Source organism: Ursus arctos, unplaced genomic scaffold (assembly GCF_023065955.2).
Source record: "Ursus arctos isolate Adak ecotype North America unplaced genomic scaffold, UrsArc2.0 scaffold_9, whole genome shotgun sequence".
Lineage (NCBI taxonomy): Eukaryota > Metazoa > Chordata > Mammalia > Carnivora > Ursidae > Ursus > Ursus arctos.
In genome coordinates this window covers 30,869,091-30,884,783 of record NW_026623111.1, presented here as the reverse complement: position 1 = coordinate 30,884,783, position 15,693 = coordinate 30,869,091, and the positions used below count along the sequence as shown (strand labels likewise).

The 15,693-nt window shown below is 44.8% G+C and overlaps 1 protein-coding gene across 15 annotated transcripts in view; it reads right to left on the bottom strand.

The window, feature by feature from the left end:
* The window catches only part of FAM114A1 (family with sequence similarity 114 member A1), a 91,983-nt gene that overhangs the window by 38,729 nt on the left and 37,561 nt on the right, over nt 1-15,693 (bottom strand). For all 15 annotated transcript variants that reach the window (XR_007187783.2, XR_007187785.2, XR_008958507.1 and 12 more), the window contains 3 exons: nt 12,823-12,975; nt 6,682-6,805; nt 1,438-1,529 (listed from right to left, as the gene is read on the bottom strand). Coding sequence is in view for 7 of the 15 variants with exons in the window: in XM_026508734.4 (XP_026364519.2) it covers nt 1,438-1,529; nt 6,682-6,805; nt 12,823-12,975 (369 nt within the window). In the remaining 8 variants the exon portion in view is untranslated. The remainder of the gene's footprint in view (nt 1-1,437; nt 1,530-6,681; nt 6,806-12,822; nt 12,976-15,693) is intronic.

The following is a 15,693-nucleotide window of genomic DNA, read 5'->3' as shown; positions in this document are numbered from 1 at the left end:
GTATGGAGAGAACACTGCAGGACCTTTTTAAGGAGCACTATAAAATGATACACAGATAAGAATAAAAATGACAGTCACCTTGAAAGAGCGATAGTATATTTTTCACTTTTCATGACCAACTATAAAAGAATAACAGTGCTTTTTTATATATATAGGCTAGAGATTTAGCCAGGGTCATTGCTAAAGCAAATTTCCTCATTTGATTTGTCTCATGAAGCCCTTAATGTTTCATGAACCTAATAATGTCTGACGCAGGGAGGATGAAGGATGGCCCAGCTCTTCCCCAGTCATGCCAGGCGAGGAGAGGAGCTGTTGTGAAGACCTGGGGCTGCTCTGTGACCAGTTCAATTTCACATGAGTGCAGGTGGAGCAACCTGCGGCCGAAAGAATGACGGCTGACTTGACCAAGCAGAATGACCTACCTTCCCTGTCTGTTATTCCCTGAATTTAGGAAGCGCAGCCTCACCAGCCTTTATCATTATAGCTTAAAGCCGTTTGCTGAAGTGCAAGTTGTATCTGAGTTTATGTTAAACTTGCTTCTCACCTTAAAGCTCACCTGACTTTGTCAACAAGCCAGTGGGACCTTGGAGGCACCACATTCACACGCTGTCACTCTCTCTCTCTCCCTCCCTCCCAGAGCAGGGGCAGGTGCTGCACAGAGATGAATGAGGCAATTTCCTGCTGTGTTCAAGGCACTGACCTCCCAGAATCGGTGACCTCTATCCGAGATAAAGAAATTACTCATGTCTCCCCCTCATTGCCTCATCCTGCCCTTTCCTCACCCACCTTGATAACTGAGGGCCTGCGTCCCCTGCTGCTTGCTAGAGAGAGGGGAAAAAAGAGCGAGCGAGCGAGCGAACGGGAAAAATAACACAGTTTTAAGTAATTAATAATGAATGTCCTCATGAAGAAACTCCACAGCGAGACCTTATACTAACTTGCAAAACATACAATTAGAAGAAGCCAGCGTGATAAAGCCAGATCGTTCTGGGACACCATGCGGCACCAGCATTCGGGGTGGGGGAGGGGAGGAGACGGGTGGCCGATGCAGCTGATGAGCTTCTCTCTGCCTGATTCGGCTTGTCACCCCAGCAGCAGGGAGGGGAGATGGAATCTGAAAAGGCCCTTTGGCGATTCTGCACCCCTCTTCCTTCCCCTGTGCGAAAGATACCCACTGCTCCAGTATACAATTCTCTCTTGAGGAGAAGTGACTTGTTCAAGGTCACAGGGTAATTACTGGTGAATTGTTGCATGTTCTCCCATCACATCTCATTGTACGGCCTCCTGGGATCTTAATTACCAACCTCATACTCTCCTCCTCTCGTGAGCCATTTGGGGTTTGGGGTTTTTCCATTTCAGGTGGATCACTTGAATTTTACAACCAATACCTTTAAAAAGAACGACAACAATAAAAACTCCGTCGTAGGCAGCGCTGACCTTATTGAGTTTGTCAGGCGTGGCTGCGACATGTAATTCAAAGAGAAGTTCTGTAAGCATGCTCGCAAATTCTTCTCCCTTTTCTTCTAAGGCTGGAAACAGAAAATGACAGAAGTAAGAAGCATGATTTACTTTTCATTCTTCAAAATATGACGGCTCCCCTGAACTTACAGCCTGCAGTCAGAGTCATAGTGGGGGCTGCAGCTGCCTGCCCCCCGCCCGGCTGCCAGAGGGCAGCTTATGAGCTGCCCACTTACAAGCATGACGGTCAGGCAGCCAGCTGCTGCTGTGCAAGGGGCTGCCCGAGCCTTGTGGTGCTGGCAGCTCTAGCTGGGGTGCCCCCAGGCTGGCCTGAAGGCAACGTGAGGACAGGACAAACATTCATTTGTTCACAGCTATAGGTGATCAGTAGCAATTTGTGGAAGGAATGACTGAGTGAACAAATGAATGATGTATCACAGGTCTAGAAGACCTGGACAACACCGTATTTATGACGTGGGGTATTGTTGTGCTTAGCATTGCAACCCTAATAATACCCAGGGCACCCTTTTATGTCCACAGAGCCACAGTGCTGAGCAAGCAGAACTAGTCTCCACGGGCCACACTGTCTGATGTAATGACACTGTATCTCTGGAGAGACGTCCCAAGGTTTCCGAGGACACCTGATGTTCCTATAATATTTCTTAATATTCTTCCCTCCAGAATGGGAGCTGCCTAAGGACAGACATGGTATTTGTTTCTGCTCATTCCTGAATCCAGAGCATCTAACACACTGCCTGGAACATAAATGTTTAATAAATACTTAGTATTTATTTAACAAATATTATTTATTTATTATAAGTATTTATTAAATAAGTATTAAATAGTTGGTTGATAAATTATATCATATAGAATAACATAGATCACATATATCAGGTTATGCATAATATATCCTCAAATAAAAATAAATTGATATCATTGGTGAGCAATAAAGAGAGATTTTTAAGTTACAATCTTATTTCTTTTTCTCATTTATATCTATGAGTCGAAGCCATTTTTAAAGTTTCTAAGTGCTAAATAATTAATTCCACAATGGGTTTACCACCAGTTTTGGGGGGAATAAAAGCATCATTACTCTGCCCTGATTACACGATCTCAAAATACTCTGGCTACGTCAGCGGGTCCTTAGCTTCAGGGAACACTAGGCCATGTGAGAAAAACTGTATCTAGCACTTGTGCGTATGTGCCCTTTTCTGTTTTACAGCCGAAATGGCTGATCTGCAGCCCGTGAAGCTAGCCCGGGTAACCTGTAGGTCTCTGTTCACAACATGCGGCTTCATCGCTTTATCATCACCTAGAATCCACATATTCTCCAGGGAGAGACAGATGAATAAACAGAATACAGAAGTAAAACATATATGTTGGGTGATAAGTTTCATGGAGAAGTACAAACTGAGGCAGAGGAACAGGGACGGCTGGGGGTCGGGAAGCAAGAGGGCAACTGGCAAGGTGCCATTTGAGTAATGACCTGAGGGAGGAGGAGGGGTGAGCAACACCAGATGGGGTCGGGAAGAGATGTCCAGCCAGAGGCATCACCAACACAAAGTGTGGGAGGGAGTGTGCCCAGCTTGCTCAGGGACAGCAAGGGGGCCAAGATGGCTGCAGCAGGGGCAGGGAGGCGCGTGCCTTGGAGAGAGAGAGAGACGGCTGTCTTTGTTGACACTAGCAAATCATTATAACCCAAAGAGGTGAGTGCGCTTGCTGACTGAGGAGTACCGAATCTTGTCCTCAGAGGGGTGTTAGTTAAGAAGGCTTCCTGGAGGAGGTGATACCGGAACCTAGTCTTCAAGAATGAGAAGGCATTAACTACTTGCACAAAAGGGGAGATGGAGGCTAGAGAGTCAGAGACAGAGAGACAAAGCTGAGATTCTCTTTCTGCTGGGCAGAGGTCTTGGTCTCATCCTCTCTAGGTAGGCAAAGTAAGAGAGGGCAGGGACACATCTGGGTGGCATTGACAAGGTCTCGTTCCCAAACTGCCTGGTCCTTCCCATTCTGTAGGGAGGCAATGCTGCAGGGCAGAAAGAGCCCCAGACTTAGTTGTGGCAGGTGTGGGTTTTACCCCAGCTCCTACATTCAGAGAATCTGTGGTCTGGGGCCAGTCATGGGTCTTCCTAGCTTCCATACCCTCCTGTAAATTTACGATAATAAAACCTATCCATCTCAGCTGTAGCACTGCTGTAAGGATCAAATAATATAACAAATGTGAAAGTGTTTTGTAAACACTAAAGGTTTGTCTAACTATATTATTATGTGCTACAAAGATATAAACATCAGGAGATTAAAAATATTTAGGAATCATCAACACTAAATTAGGATGCAAGGACTTTGTGCAGTTCCAGCTTTTAAATGTGCATTTGTTCTATAAAACAGAAAAGGACACCAACAACTTTTAGCACATATTTTAGGGAAAAAAAGTCACAAAGAAAAATGGAAGTGGATAAAAACAGATGATAAGTAATGTTACCACAAAGAATATCTATTACTACAGTGCTTGGTTCATACATATGGTCCAGATCTTCACCAAGGCAATAAAAATAGAAAACAGCCTTTAAAATCTCTTCACAACAGTGGTAAACCAAATTAGAGACCCATGGCAGTGTGATAAAATAACACGCTGCTGGAAAGACAAACATGAAAATCATTAGCTAACGCTATCAAACGCAGAGGAGCCCAAGGTTGAGTTTATCTAAAAATGACAGTTTGTTACATTTTCCCAAGACTTGCAAATGAATTATTTAGGTGTTAAGAGGCTTTTAGCAATGTAAATGCTTACAAGAAAAAAAAAATGGATGAAATGCTCTGGTTTCTCCCAGAGTTTTCCTCCTGGCTTCTCCGCCCATCCCTACTGATGAGATTCCTCTTTATAGCGTTTAGATAATCCCTCCGCCTCTATGGAGTTGTCACGCTCCATCATAATTGGACTGATTTAATGACAACCCTGCTATTCTTTTCTCCCAGTTTCTCTTTATGTGTCTGACATTTATTTATTAAATTAAGTTAATTAAAATTAATAGTGTTTTGATAATCTGGAGATGTCCTGTGGGAAAATGGATATATTATGGGAGATAACAGGGTTCTGTCACTTAAGGAGAGACAAGTCTACCATTTCTTAAGCATGCTGTTCAGGACTTCTATTTTTTTGGGGGGGCAGGGGGAACATATGAAAAATATCCCAATTTACTGAAGCTCTATATTAAGACTGGGTTAAATTTTCTATTTAATAGTATTGAATCAAGGTTCTTCTCTAAGAAATTGTGCTAGTTGGGGATGCATCCTGCTTTAACTTGCACTGGCAACAGTATTGCTTTGATGTTAGGAGAAATCTGGGATCTTCTTTTTATCCTTTCTGACTGACACGTCCAATAGGATCAAGGTCTACCTTCGGCAGCATGAAACCAAAGAGAAATAACCTCGCTCTTTTTGGGTGATTGTACATGTGGAAAACTGGCATCTCTACTGGTTTATCTTGGGCCCATAATACTACCTGTATGAATTCATTATTAAAACAAAGACAACGCGGTCATCTTTTGTGTCTCTTGTAGGAACACAGAAATGCTCAAAAACATTATTCTCCAATTGCCTCTTTGCTATTGGTCTCTTTCTATTCTTCAGTATAACTGAGGCTTCTATTTTGATGCAATGAGCATAAATCTCATTAAACTGAAGGCACATAAGGTCAGTATGGGAGACTAAAGCGGGAGATGGTATTTAAATAAGTTTGCAAATGCTTAGAATAATTTTGCCCTGAGCATTGAGGCTGAAGCACTTGTTTGAGCTTTGATTAAAGGTATGCACCACACCTGGGCACAAAACTTTTTCAGCTACTCCACGGGGATGAATGACCACAGGGATGCATGACCACTACTCTGCGTGTGGGTGATAACAAGTATGATCATAAATAAGAGCTTCAGTTTATTGTACCTTTACTATTTCCCCAGCATTGTTTTAGCACTTTAAATAACAGTATCGGCGAGCATTTTTTAGCAGTTCTGTGAGTCAAGCTCTGCAAAATATACCTTTACATACATTATCTAATTTGAGCTTCACAATAGCCCTTGGGATTACGTACCAGTGTCTCCGTTCTATAGGTGCAGATAATGAGTTTCAGAAAGGTTATATAACTTGTTCTAGGCCATGCGGCCAGTAAGCGGCGAAAATGTTTCAAATGGACCTCTGAGCTAGGAGAAGCCAGCCTTGTGTGTCCGTGGCTGCCTTGTGTGTCAGCATAACCTCAACAACCGTGGTTGCAGGGCTAGGTGATGATATCAGTAAGAAATCACTCTCCATGTACAATAGCAAATGTTTTGCTATATTCTGCTCCTAAATGGTCAACCTAAAGTAGTTCTTTTTTTTAATTGCCTTCAATATATTTTTTAATTATTTTCTTTGAGAGAGAGAGCGGGCGTGAGAGAGACGGCACAAAATGCGGGGAGCGGGGGAGGCAGAGGGAGAAGCAGACTCCCCGCTGAGCAGGCCACCCCACACAGGGCTCCATCCCAGGACCTCAGGACCATGACCTGAGCTGAAGGCAGAAGCTTACCCGACTGAGCCACCTAGGCGCCCCTAAAGTAATTCTTAAGCATGTGTAACTTTGAGACCCCCCCCCCCCCCCAAGGAAGCCTTGCTTCGCACAGAACAGGTCCTCGTCTCCTTGCGGTCCTGCCGTTGGCTGGCTGGAGGATTATCAAGTGTGTGCACCTGGCTCAGCTCAGTGATCCACGGCCTGACCCCCCCCACCCCCCAACTCTGCACTGGGTGCCTTTGTCAGAACTGCACTTTTTAGGTGGAGAACAGGCCACTTAAAAATACATCCTAACTCCTAAGCATATAAATTAAATATAAGAAGAAAAATATGAAAAGAAATCCCTTGAGAGGCGCCTGCACATAAACAACGAGCTATCAAGCATTAACTCTACCCACCGGGGCCGCGACCGCGTTCTTCGCTCACGCGCACATCCGGGGTTCTTGCGCGCCTGCGCTGTGCCAGCCGCTGTGCCCCCACCTGAGCAATCAGGCCGCCTCGGGCAGGAATGCGGCCCGCAGAAGGAGAGGCCTCTAGAGCGCTGTGGCCCGCTCCTGCCACAGAGCAGGTGCACGGAGGGTTTTGGAAGCGAGGAAAAGCACGTGAATGAAATAATTCCCTGCTCACAGGGCTGTCTTTAATTAACCGCTTGTTTTGCTCTTTAAGTGGTGATTTCCCTTTACCTGGTTCTTCTTGGTTCTCTTCACTCTCTAATTCCTTGGCAGCAAAGATGTCTTTAATGGAAATTAGGTCGTTTTTTAGGAGTTCCAGCTTCTCTCCATCGAGTGATGCTAAAAATGACTGCACCTGAAAAAAGAATCGGGTCAGCATAACTGCCATCTTTCTCTCCCGTTATTCGCGTTTACGTGCCGCTGCCGCGAGTTCTCCCCGGACTGGTGTGATTCGGTGGTGTGGGGGCAAGGCCGGGTTGAATGCTCGATTTACTGCCTACTCTGTTCCGCTGGGGGTGAGTTACATCAACTCCCTGGGCCTCAGGTTTTAAAATTTTCAAGTGAGACCCACACTTCATCGTGATCCTTGGTGACGTAAATGAAACAGCGAACGTGCAGTGACTGCACAGGTGCAAAGAGCAGAAGCTAAATACATTGCGGTGATAGAGCCCTTCCAGCCTCGTGGGCAAAAACACCCGTGCTGCCAACTCTGACTTCAAATATGAGCCCCTCACTTACGAATTGTGTGCCCTTGGGTAATTTATTTAACCTTTCCTTCCTTATCTGTAAAATGAGGACAAATAGCATCTACCTTGTAAGGTTATTTCAAGGGTTCAATGAAATAATGTACTTAAAAGTACTTGTAGGGGCGCCTGGCCGGCTCAGGAGGAAAAGCATGAGACTCTGGATCTCGAGGTCGTTATTTCAAGCCCCACGTTGGGCGTAGAAATTACTAAAATAATAAACTTAAAAAAAAACCTGCTTGTAGTGAAGGTCAAGAAATTACATACATATAATGTATATTAACATGATATATAAGAATAGTAAATATGTATATACAATACATATTTAATATACACATAGAATACAAAGAAATGTTATACATATACATATACATACACACACTTGCTAGATGTGGGTTATTGAAGCAGGGTTACGAAAACACACGAGACACATTTTTTCCTCAGAGATCTTGTATTCTAGAGGAGGGAGGCCCAGGTTAACTGCCAACCGCCATGACAGATGTGAGTGGAGTGCCAGCTGGGCACCAGGGAGGGAACTTCAGTCCCCCTTGGGGAGGCAAGACGGTGGGCAGGGAGAGTTCACAGAGGATGATACTTGAACTGATACCCTCCTTGCTCACGGCCTTCAGAGCCCTTCTTTTGAAATTGTTGTCTGTAAACACTTAAAAATTATTTGCACACATGGCTAGTCATCCTCTGTGAATCTGAAGACTGATTTGAATTTCCAAAGTGGCCAAAGTGCACGGAGAACCATATAAAAAATGAAGTGGGGGGGGAAGTGGGTGGGCGGGATGGGGTAAGTGGGTGATGGGCATTAAGGAGGGCACGTGATGTGAGGAGCACTGTGTGTTATACACAACTGATGGATTATTGAACACTACATCTGAAACTAATGTACTATATGTTGGATAATTGAATTAAAAAAGATAAAATAATAAAATATAGGCCGAAAGTAGAGTGCAACATAATGGAAGCTACTCAATCAATATTGTTAAATAAATGAGTGAATGGTTTCTTTCCTGGAAAAAAAAAATGAAGTAGGACTATAAAGTAGAAAGGTTTTCATTCTGCAGGTCAAACCCTTGCTCTGGAGGGACAGCCAGCAGAGGAGCCGCAATTCCCTTTGGAATGTGTTTTAATATTCATTGTCGTCGTAGATTCACACAGCAGGATAAGTGAGAGAGTCAGGGAGGGCATCACGGATGCTAGGACACCATTGTCCTAAAAACTGTAATGCGTATCACCAGGGCATAATGCAATCGGCGAGGAGGCTCGGGGAGAAGCTCGGCAGGAATTCATCAACACCAAACCCATTAGCTAGAGAGTTCGGCCTGTGGAAGCAAACGCACCCTGCATGATGGCTGCCACCACGCCTCTCTGCTCTGACCTTTTCAGAGCCTTCTTTCTGCTCATACACTCATGAATAGGCCTCAGGGTCCTAGAATGGCCCACGGCAGATTCCTACACTTTAGATATATTTTCTAAATAGCAGTTGGCGAAGAGTAAAATTAAAAGGTAGTTATTGAATACATGTGCTTGAGTGCAACACTAGTGAAAATGTATACACACATGGGGGACATTATGGTTTCCCCGTGTCTTCTGCAGGGTAGCCATTCCCTGGGAGGGAATGCACTGGGGTTTTATGCTTTGGATATCCTTTGGGAAGGGTTCTTTTTGGCAAAGGACTCTTGTCAGCATCTTTCTACCACAGTATCTCTTCTGCTTCCTCCTAGTTCATTCCATTATGCCAAGGTGATGAGCAATGAATCTTTACTTCAATCTAGTAATAAATAATCATGCACTCCTCAATAAATATTCATAGAATGCTGACTATATGTTTGGCACCGTGCTAAGTGTCGGGAACACAAGGGTAGACAGCCTGCCTTGTCAATCTTTTCCCTGAAAGGGAATATGGGGTGCCGCTTTGAAGATTCTTGTTTACTGTTTTTGTTAGCTATTGAGTATAGTAGCAATAAGAATGATCAGGTTTTTTCTTAAGATTTATAGTATACCACATTGCCATGTCTGTTGCCATCCTAGAATCAATCTAATAGAATAGTAATGATAGTAATTCCTTAATATTTCCATATAATGTGTCAAAATTTTAGTCATTGAAATGTCAACAGAGGTGATGTGTATCATTTCTGGGTCAAAGCTCTTAAAAAATGGGAGCAGGGTACCAGGGTGGTACATGGGTTGAGCGTCTGATTCTTGGTCTAGGCTTAGGTCATGATCTCAGGGTTGTGACATTGAGCCCCATGATGGGCTCCGTGGGTGGGGAGCCTGCTTGGAATTCTCTCTTCCTCTCCCTCTGCCCCTCCCGCTCATGCTCTTTCTCTCTAAAAATAAATACATATTTTTAAAAAAATGGGAATGTACCCACTACACTCTCTGTCCTTATGCTGGTAGGTTTAAGATGACAAGGAGGCCCTAGAGGATGGTGACAGCCAATACTTTAGACTCAGACACAGGAGAGCCCACAGGGCCAAAGGGATGTGCCCACGCAGAGCCCCCACACTTCTCCTTCCTGACCACTCTCCAGGTACTAAAGTGACCAAAGTTTCCCTTCCACAGCCTGTATAGATCTCTTCCCAGGCTGCTCTCCTTGTGGTGGGACCACCCACTGTAGGGTACACACCTACGTCTGAAGGATGGCTAAGAGGTAGCTGTTAGGAGGGCTGCAGGTGCAGCTTGAACCAGGGCATCCTCACAGGTGCACAGAAAGCTCCTTGAAGGGAGAGACAGCTGGAAATAAAGGGGGCAAGAGCAGGCAGGAGGGTGGCATGGAAATGTGAGGGGTTTGAGAATTCTGAATGGGAACCTGGTTTTTAAAGTCATTATGAAAGTGTGTTTGCTAAGGTAGGATGACAGTATATTTTCTTTAACAGCTTGTTTCAAAAGTCCTTTAATTTTTTTTTAAGATTTATTTATTTTTAACAGAGAAATAGAGAGAGATAGAGCGAGCACCAGGGGGAGCGGCAGAGGGAGAGGGAGAAGCAGGATCCCCTCTGAGGAGGGAGCCCCACATGGGACTCAATCCCAGGACCCTGAGATCATGACCTGAGCTGAAGGCAGATGCTTAACCAACTGAGCCACCCAGGCGCCCCAAAAGTCCTTTAAACTTTAAGTACACCCTATGTATAAGAGGTCTAGTTAAATATGGATTCTAGAGAAACAATATTTTCTTAGTAGGAGGGTATGTCCCAAATATTGTACAGGACATATTTATACTAAAAAAGTATCCATTGTTTATCAAAAGTTGAAGTTTCACTCATCATCCTGTGTTTTCATTTGCTAAAGCTGACAACACCATTAGGGGTCTCCGTGTGTATTCTTGCCCGAGGCCCGTGAACATCAGGATGGGTCTAGTGGAGCCATAAGATGAACAGAGTCTGGCCGCTGAACCCCTAATGCAGGCAAGCTGCCTGATGCCCAGGAAGGCACTCCCATCTTGGGCTGTTACAGGAAGGAGGAAAATATTAGCCTACTGATTTTGACCCATATGTTTTTAGGGCTTCTTTATTACGGCACCCAGAAACTGTCGTTACTAATCCAAGAAAACAGACTGCATTCCTTACCGTGAATACTATAAAAACATCTAGGCCAGGGGAGAGAAAGCAGAGCTTGTAGGAGCAGTGAGCAAACAGGGAAATGCATCCCACCAGGGACCAAACTCCCTTCCTAGCAACATCAGTCCTTTGGGGCTCTTTTCTAGGGACCTGGGACTCTTTCACAGCTGAGACCTGGAATGAAACCCGCCAGAGTGGAATCTCTCCACCACCATGATAACCTCAGGGGGCCATGTGTCCCTGTCATGTTTTTAATAATAACACACACACACACACATATATATAACATAAGAATGCATGTAAAAATAAAAGGCCATCAACATATATGCGTATACATATATGGTATACCAAGGCAGCTAACATTTATCGAGTACTTATGTATTAAGCAAGCCGCAACTGGCTTCCATGGATTCTCTCATTTAATTCTTTAAATATTCCTACGAGGTAGGTTTATATAATTATTCCCATTTCACAGAGAAGGGGATTGAAGTTAGATGGGTCCAAAATCATACAGCTACTGAGTGGTATTTGATCACATGATGGCTGACTCGAAACCCAGCTTTTATAAGAACAATTTGTGCTTCCGTGGAAAACTGCACTTTCTAGAGCATACATTACCAGATTATCTGATTCTGAGTCTATGGGAGCAATTTCACAACTCTTTAGATTGTGGCTCGCTGATAGCAGTGCAAAATAATTCTTGTCTATAGACAGGTGAATAGATTGTGTCTAGCAGACAGGCAACCTCCCCTCCTGTGGGAGGGTTATGCCCATTTGCACATTTATTTCAAAACTGCTTTACTCCATACAAATGTGTGCGTTGGCTTTTCCCCTTGAACCAGTTAGAACATCTGCTTGGTTCCTTCATGTAATGAAGAGGCTAAATAAATTCCTTAATTCATGTTCATTTTATATCTGTATATGAGGCATGATTTTGCTTTTAAAAAATCACCCTTTAACAGTTTCACCAGAAGACTCTCACTGATGGCTCATGGATAACAAGAGGAAATAAACACAGATAGTAACATGTAACTCCCTCCCTGGAGGGAGGAGGATTTCATCCTGCTTGGTTCTTGGTTGCCTGTTACCTGCCATTACCCCTGCCTAGGTGGGCATCAAGAATGTCTCAACCCCTTTGGAGTCCTGTACTTAGAGGACACCTCCCCATTCTAAAGCTCACTTCCAACTTCCTCTTCTCGTCGGGGGGCCTGCTTCTCCACAGGGAATGTCACTGAGATGACCCAGAGCCTCTCCCAGGAGGTTCTGTGGGTGCTGCCCTGTGGGTTCCCCCGGAAAGACATCCCGGATACAGTCAGCCTGACCTTCACACACAAGAGCTGTATGTACAATTAAATGAATTAATAGTTTTAAACTGCTTAGAAGAGTGACTATATAAGGCCCATATGAGTATTTGCTAAATAACCCTCCTTCCCACATAGATCCTTAAAAAAAAAAATCTCCAAATCCTGCTGATGTTTGCTATTTCTGTTTTGCCTCTTGAGATCCCAGTGGGGGAATGCGAATGTGCGGGGCTGTTAGGTAATGTTCGTCTTCAGGAACATTCTCAAATAGAACTTTAACTCCCAGTATGGTGGCCCAGGCATTTCAACAAGTGGGTGAATAAACCACTATAGAGCCCCTAAAACCATATTAAAACCTGCTCTCTGGTAGAAACCTCAGCTGCTTTGTTTTCACGGGGTGGGAGCGGCGACCCGGCCTGGTAGGGCATCCCTGGTCTGGGTGCTACGTCACCAAAGAGATGCACAGGGCCAGGAGCCTCACAGCCAAGTTTCTGAGCAGCCTTCTGTACCATGAAGTGGGGGCAGTGAGGACCCTTACTTTGCTGCCCTCTTGGGGCTGGGGTACGGTAGCAGCACAGGACAGAGAGGAAGTAAGATGGTGCATGAGGGGGTCAGCAGGCTGTAGAACAACTATGACCTTAGCACAATACTAATGAGGCCCTAGAAATGAGATATTTTAAAGGCAGATTTTCCAGTTTCTTTCATGTGTAAGAAAACACATTAGTGACTTGGTATTTTAAGCGACCAGAGTAGACATACCTTGCTTTCGCTTTCGTTGGATAGAATTTCCAGAGCTTCCAGGTGTGACAAACCTTGATACTCATCAAACAGCATCCCATAGTGGGCAGTCCTCTCGGCCGTCAGCTGCTGGGCCAGTCTCTCCTTCTCTTTCTCCTTGGCTTCCCTTAACATCTGCAGAAATAGACAGTGTTTGTACCCTGGATGTGGGCTCGAAAGCCTCGTTTCCTGTGTACGATGTAGGGGGAGATGAGGGCTGGCTTTCTTTGTGTCCCTTGGGAATTTCTAACAAAATGATTCTTTCCTTGATTCCACAGACAGTTTTTACATAATATTCCACTTCAAATCTTACATGTTTGTTATGTACACAACAAAACAAAAAGCAAAAATTCTATGCCTGGCAATGGGATTGGAAAGAAGCAAAACAGAAGCTGAACGAACAGTGGTTTCTGCAGAAGAGCTTTCCATGTGTGTGATTAATTTTCTTATTTTCTGAAATATCCAAATTTTCTATAATGAGCAAATTGATGTACACCGGGAAAGTGTAATCTATTGTGACAGGGTTCACTGCAACTTCTGCACCCAGGCAGACCTCAGAGCAGCCGCAAGCTGGTCTGCTTTGACTGGAGTTACATTGTTTTAAAAATGTATGTGTGTGGTTACTAACCGTCTTTGATGAAAAATTAATAAAATATAAACTCATAATGTATTCCTCATCAGATACTGAGTATAAATAAGAATATTAGCTTATTGATTCTTGAGAAGTATGACTGAGAGTGGATTTCCTCTCCATGTTGATCATTTTTCTCCCGTTATTTTTCATTGATTACGTAAAGAGAAGAAAATGAACACGAGTCCCTCAGTCACTCCCAGTTTCCTGCACTTGCTTTCTGTGATTCTAAGCATCTTTTATCTGATTCCTCATTAAGTTTACTGGGCACTATGTTTATAGGGTTCTTTAGTATCTCTGGAGAGCACCATAAACACAGTGGCCACCACGAATTCACAAGGGAAAGATCATGGAAGAACAGACTGTGGTTTTTACTGGGTGTCAATAAAACGGTCAAGCTCCTTCTCCTTTTGGGTTCTTGAGGCCATCAGCCAAAACCTCACCGGGCTTCCAACAGAATTCTCCCCTCTGTCCGTCTTTAAGAGTATGTATGTACAAGCTCTGAATTTTAAAGTTTTCAAAACAACTCCATCAAATGAAATTATCACTGGGGATTTTTAACACTTAAAATAAAACCCAACTTTTCCCACTGATCTTCCTCGCTCAGTGGTACAACAAAACAACACAGTGACACAGAAATTGCTTCCTTTCCCTCGAGCAACATCCGTTTCTAAATTTATGTTTTGGAACAGAGGGGAAGGGATGAAATGAAGGGGGAGTGGGGAAGGTCGCTCTGGAATGACTTGGATTCAGTCAAAAGATGGAGTGAAATTAAAGTTGCTTAAAGAAGAACTGGCTTTCTATAGGGTGTTGGTCCTTTTTCCGTCCGGCAAAGAAAAGGAGATGGTTTGAAACAGCAACGAGTGGTTGTGGCGTGGGAGTCTTCCTGACAGAAGGGCAGCCCTGGACACTTGCGTCTGTGAGTCTGGGATCCACCCTGTGCCACCGGGATAGAACACGGGAGAAGTTCGGGGAGTGTAGGAACACTGGGCTTCTGCAGTTACTTAGTGTGGATTAGGAAAAACCCAAGAGACTTCTCTACGTCAAGGGACGGCAGCTTCACCCTTTGAGCTGTGCATGCCAACAACCGTGGCTCTTGCTGCCTCCCTATGTCACACCCCACGTTCCCTCCATCGGGAAGTCTGGGTCGACCCTCAGAATATCCCTGGAATCAGCACTCAGCCCCTCTTCCAGGGCTCCACACTGAGCCACCACGTCCTCCTGCTTAGGCAATGGCACTTGCCCCCTGAGGGGGCTGGGAGAGTTGCAGCATCAGTGACCTAGGGCCCCAGTTGCTGTACTTTGCAATCCATGACTCACTGGCACCGACGTCATGCCTCCCGTGATCGATCACCGGTGCAGCAGGGACACTGGGGAGACCTGTTCCAGGAGATCAGCTGAAGGACTGTCCCAGGGCTCTGCTCGGCTTTCCTCAGGGGACACAGTAGCCTAGGACACTTCTACCCCATCTTCTCTCCCTCTCCCCATCCCTGGGGTCAGACTGGTATCTTAGTCTGACGGCCCTCCCAGCCGTCTTGCCCCCCACCTCCACTTTGTCGCTCAGCATTTCCCCTAATAAAATCCCCGCACATTAAGGCCATCTTGGCCTCTGCTGCTGGGAAAGCCTGCACTGGTACACACTCTAGCTGGTCTCCCTGCCCTCAGCCCTCCCCATACCCAGTCTGTTTTCAACACAGTAACTACAGCGCTCCTGCTACAGGCAGATCTTATCACTCCTCTTTTCAAAGTGCTTTAACGTTTCCCCCATTTCACTAACAGTACAACCTAGGTCCTTACAAATGCCCTCCGGATCTGCCATGACCTGCTCCCCACTAGTACTCTAGCCTCGTCTGTAACAGTTCTCCTCCTGGCTCACTCCTTTCCCACCATGTAGCATCCTTGTTCCTCATCCACACTAGACACTCCTGCCCCAGGGCCTTTGCACAAGCTCTCTTTCTGCATGGAATGTGCTTCACTCAGATTTCAGCATGGTCAAGCCCCTCATCTCCTTCAATTATTTGCTCAAATGTTGTCATCTCCATGAGGCCGCCCCCCTAACAATCCAATTTAATACCTAACCTGCCCCTCACTCCCACATTCCTGACTGCCTTCTTCCTGCTCTACTTTTTCTTTTCTTTTTTCCCACAGCACTCAATCATCTTTGAAAATACTAGACAATGTTGATGGCTTGTTTGTTTCTCCTCACTGTAACAAAAACTCCT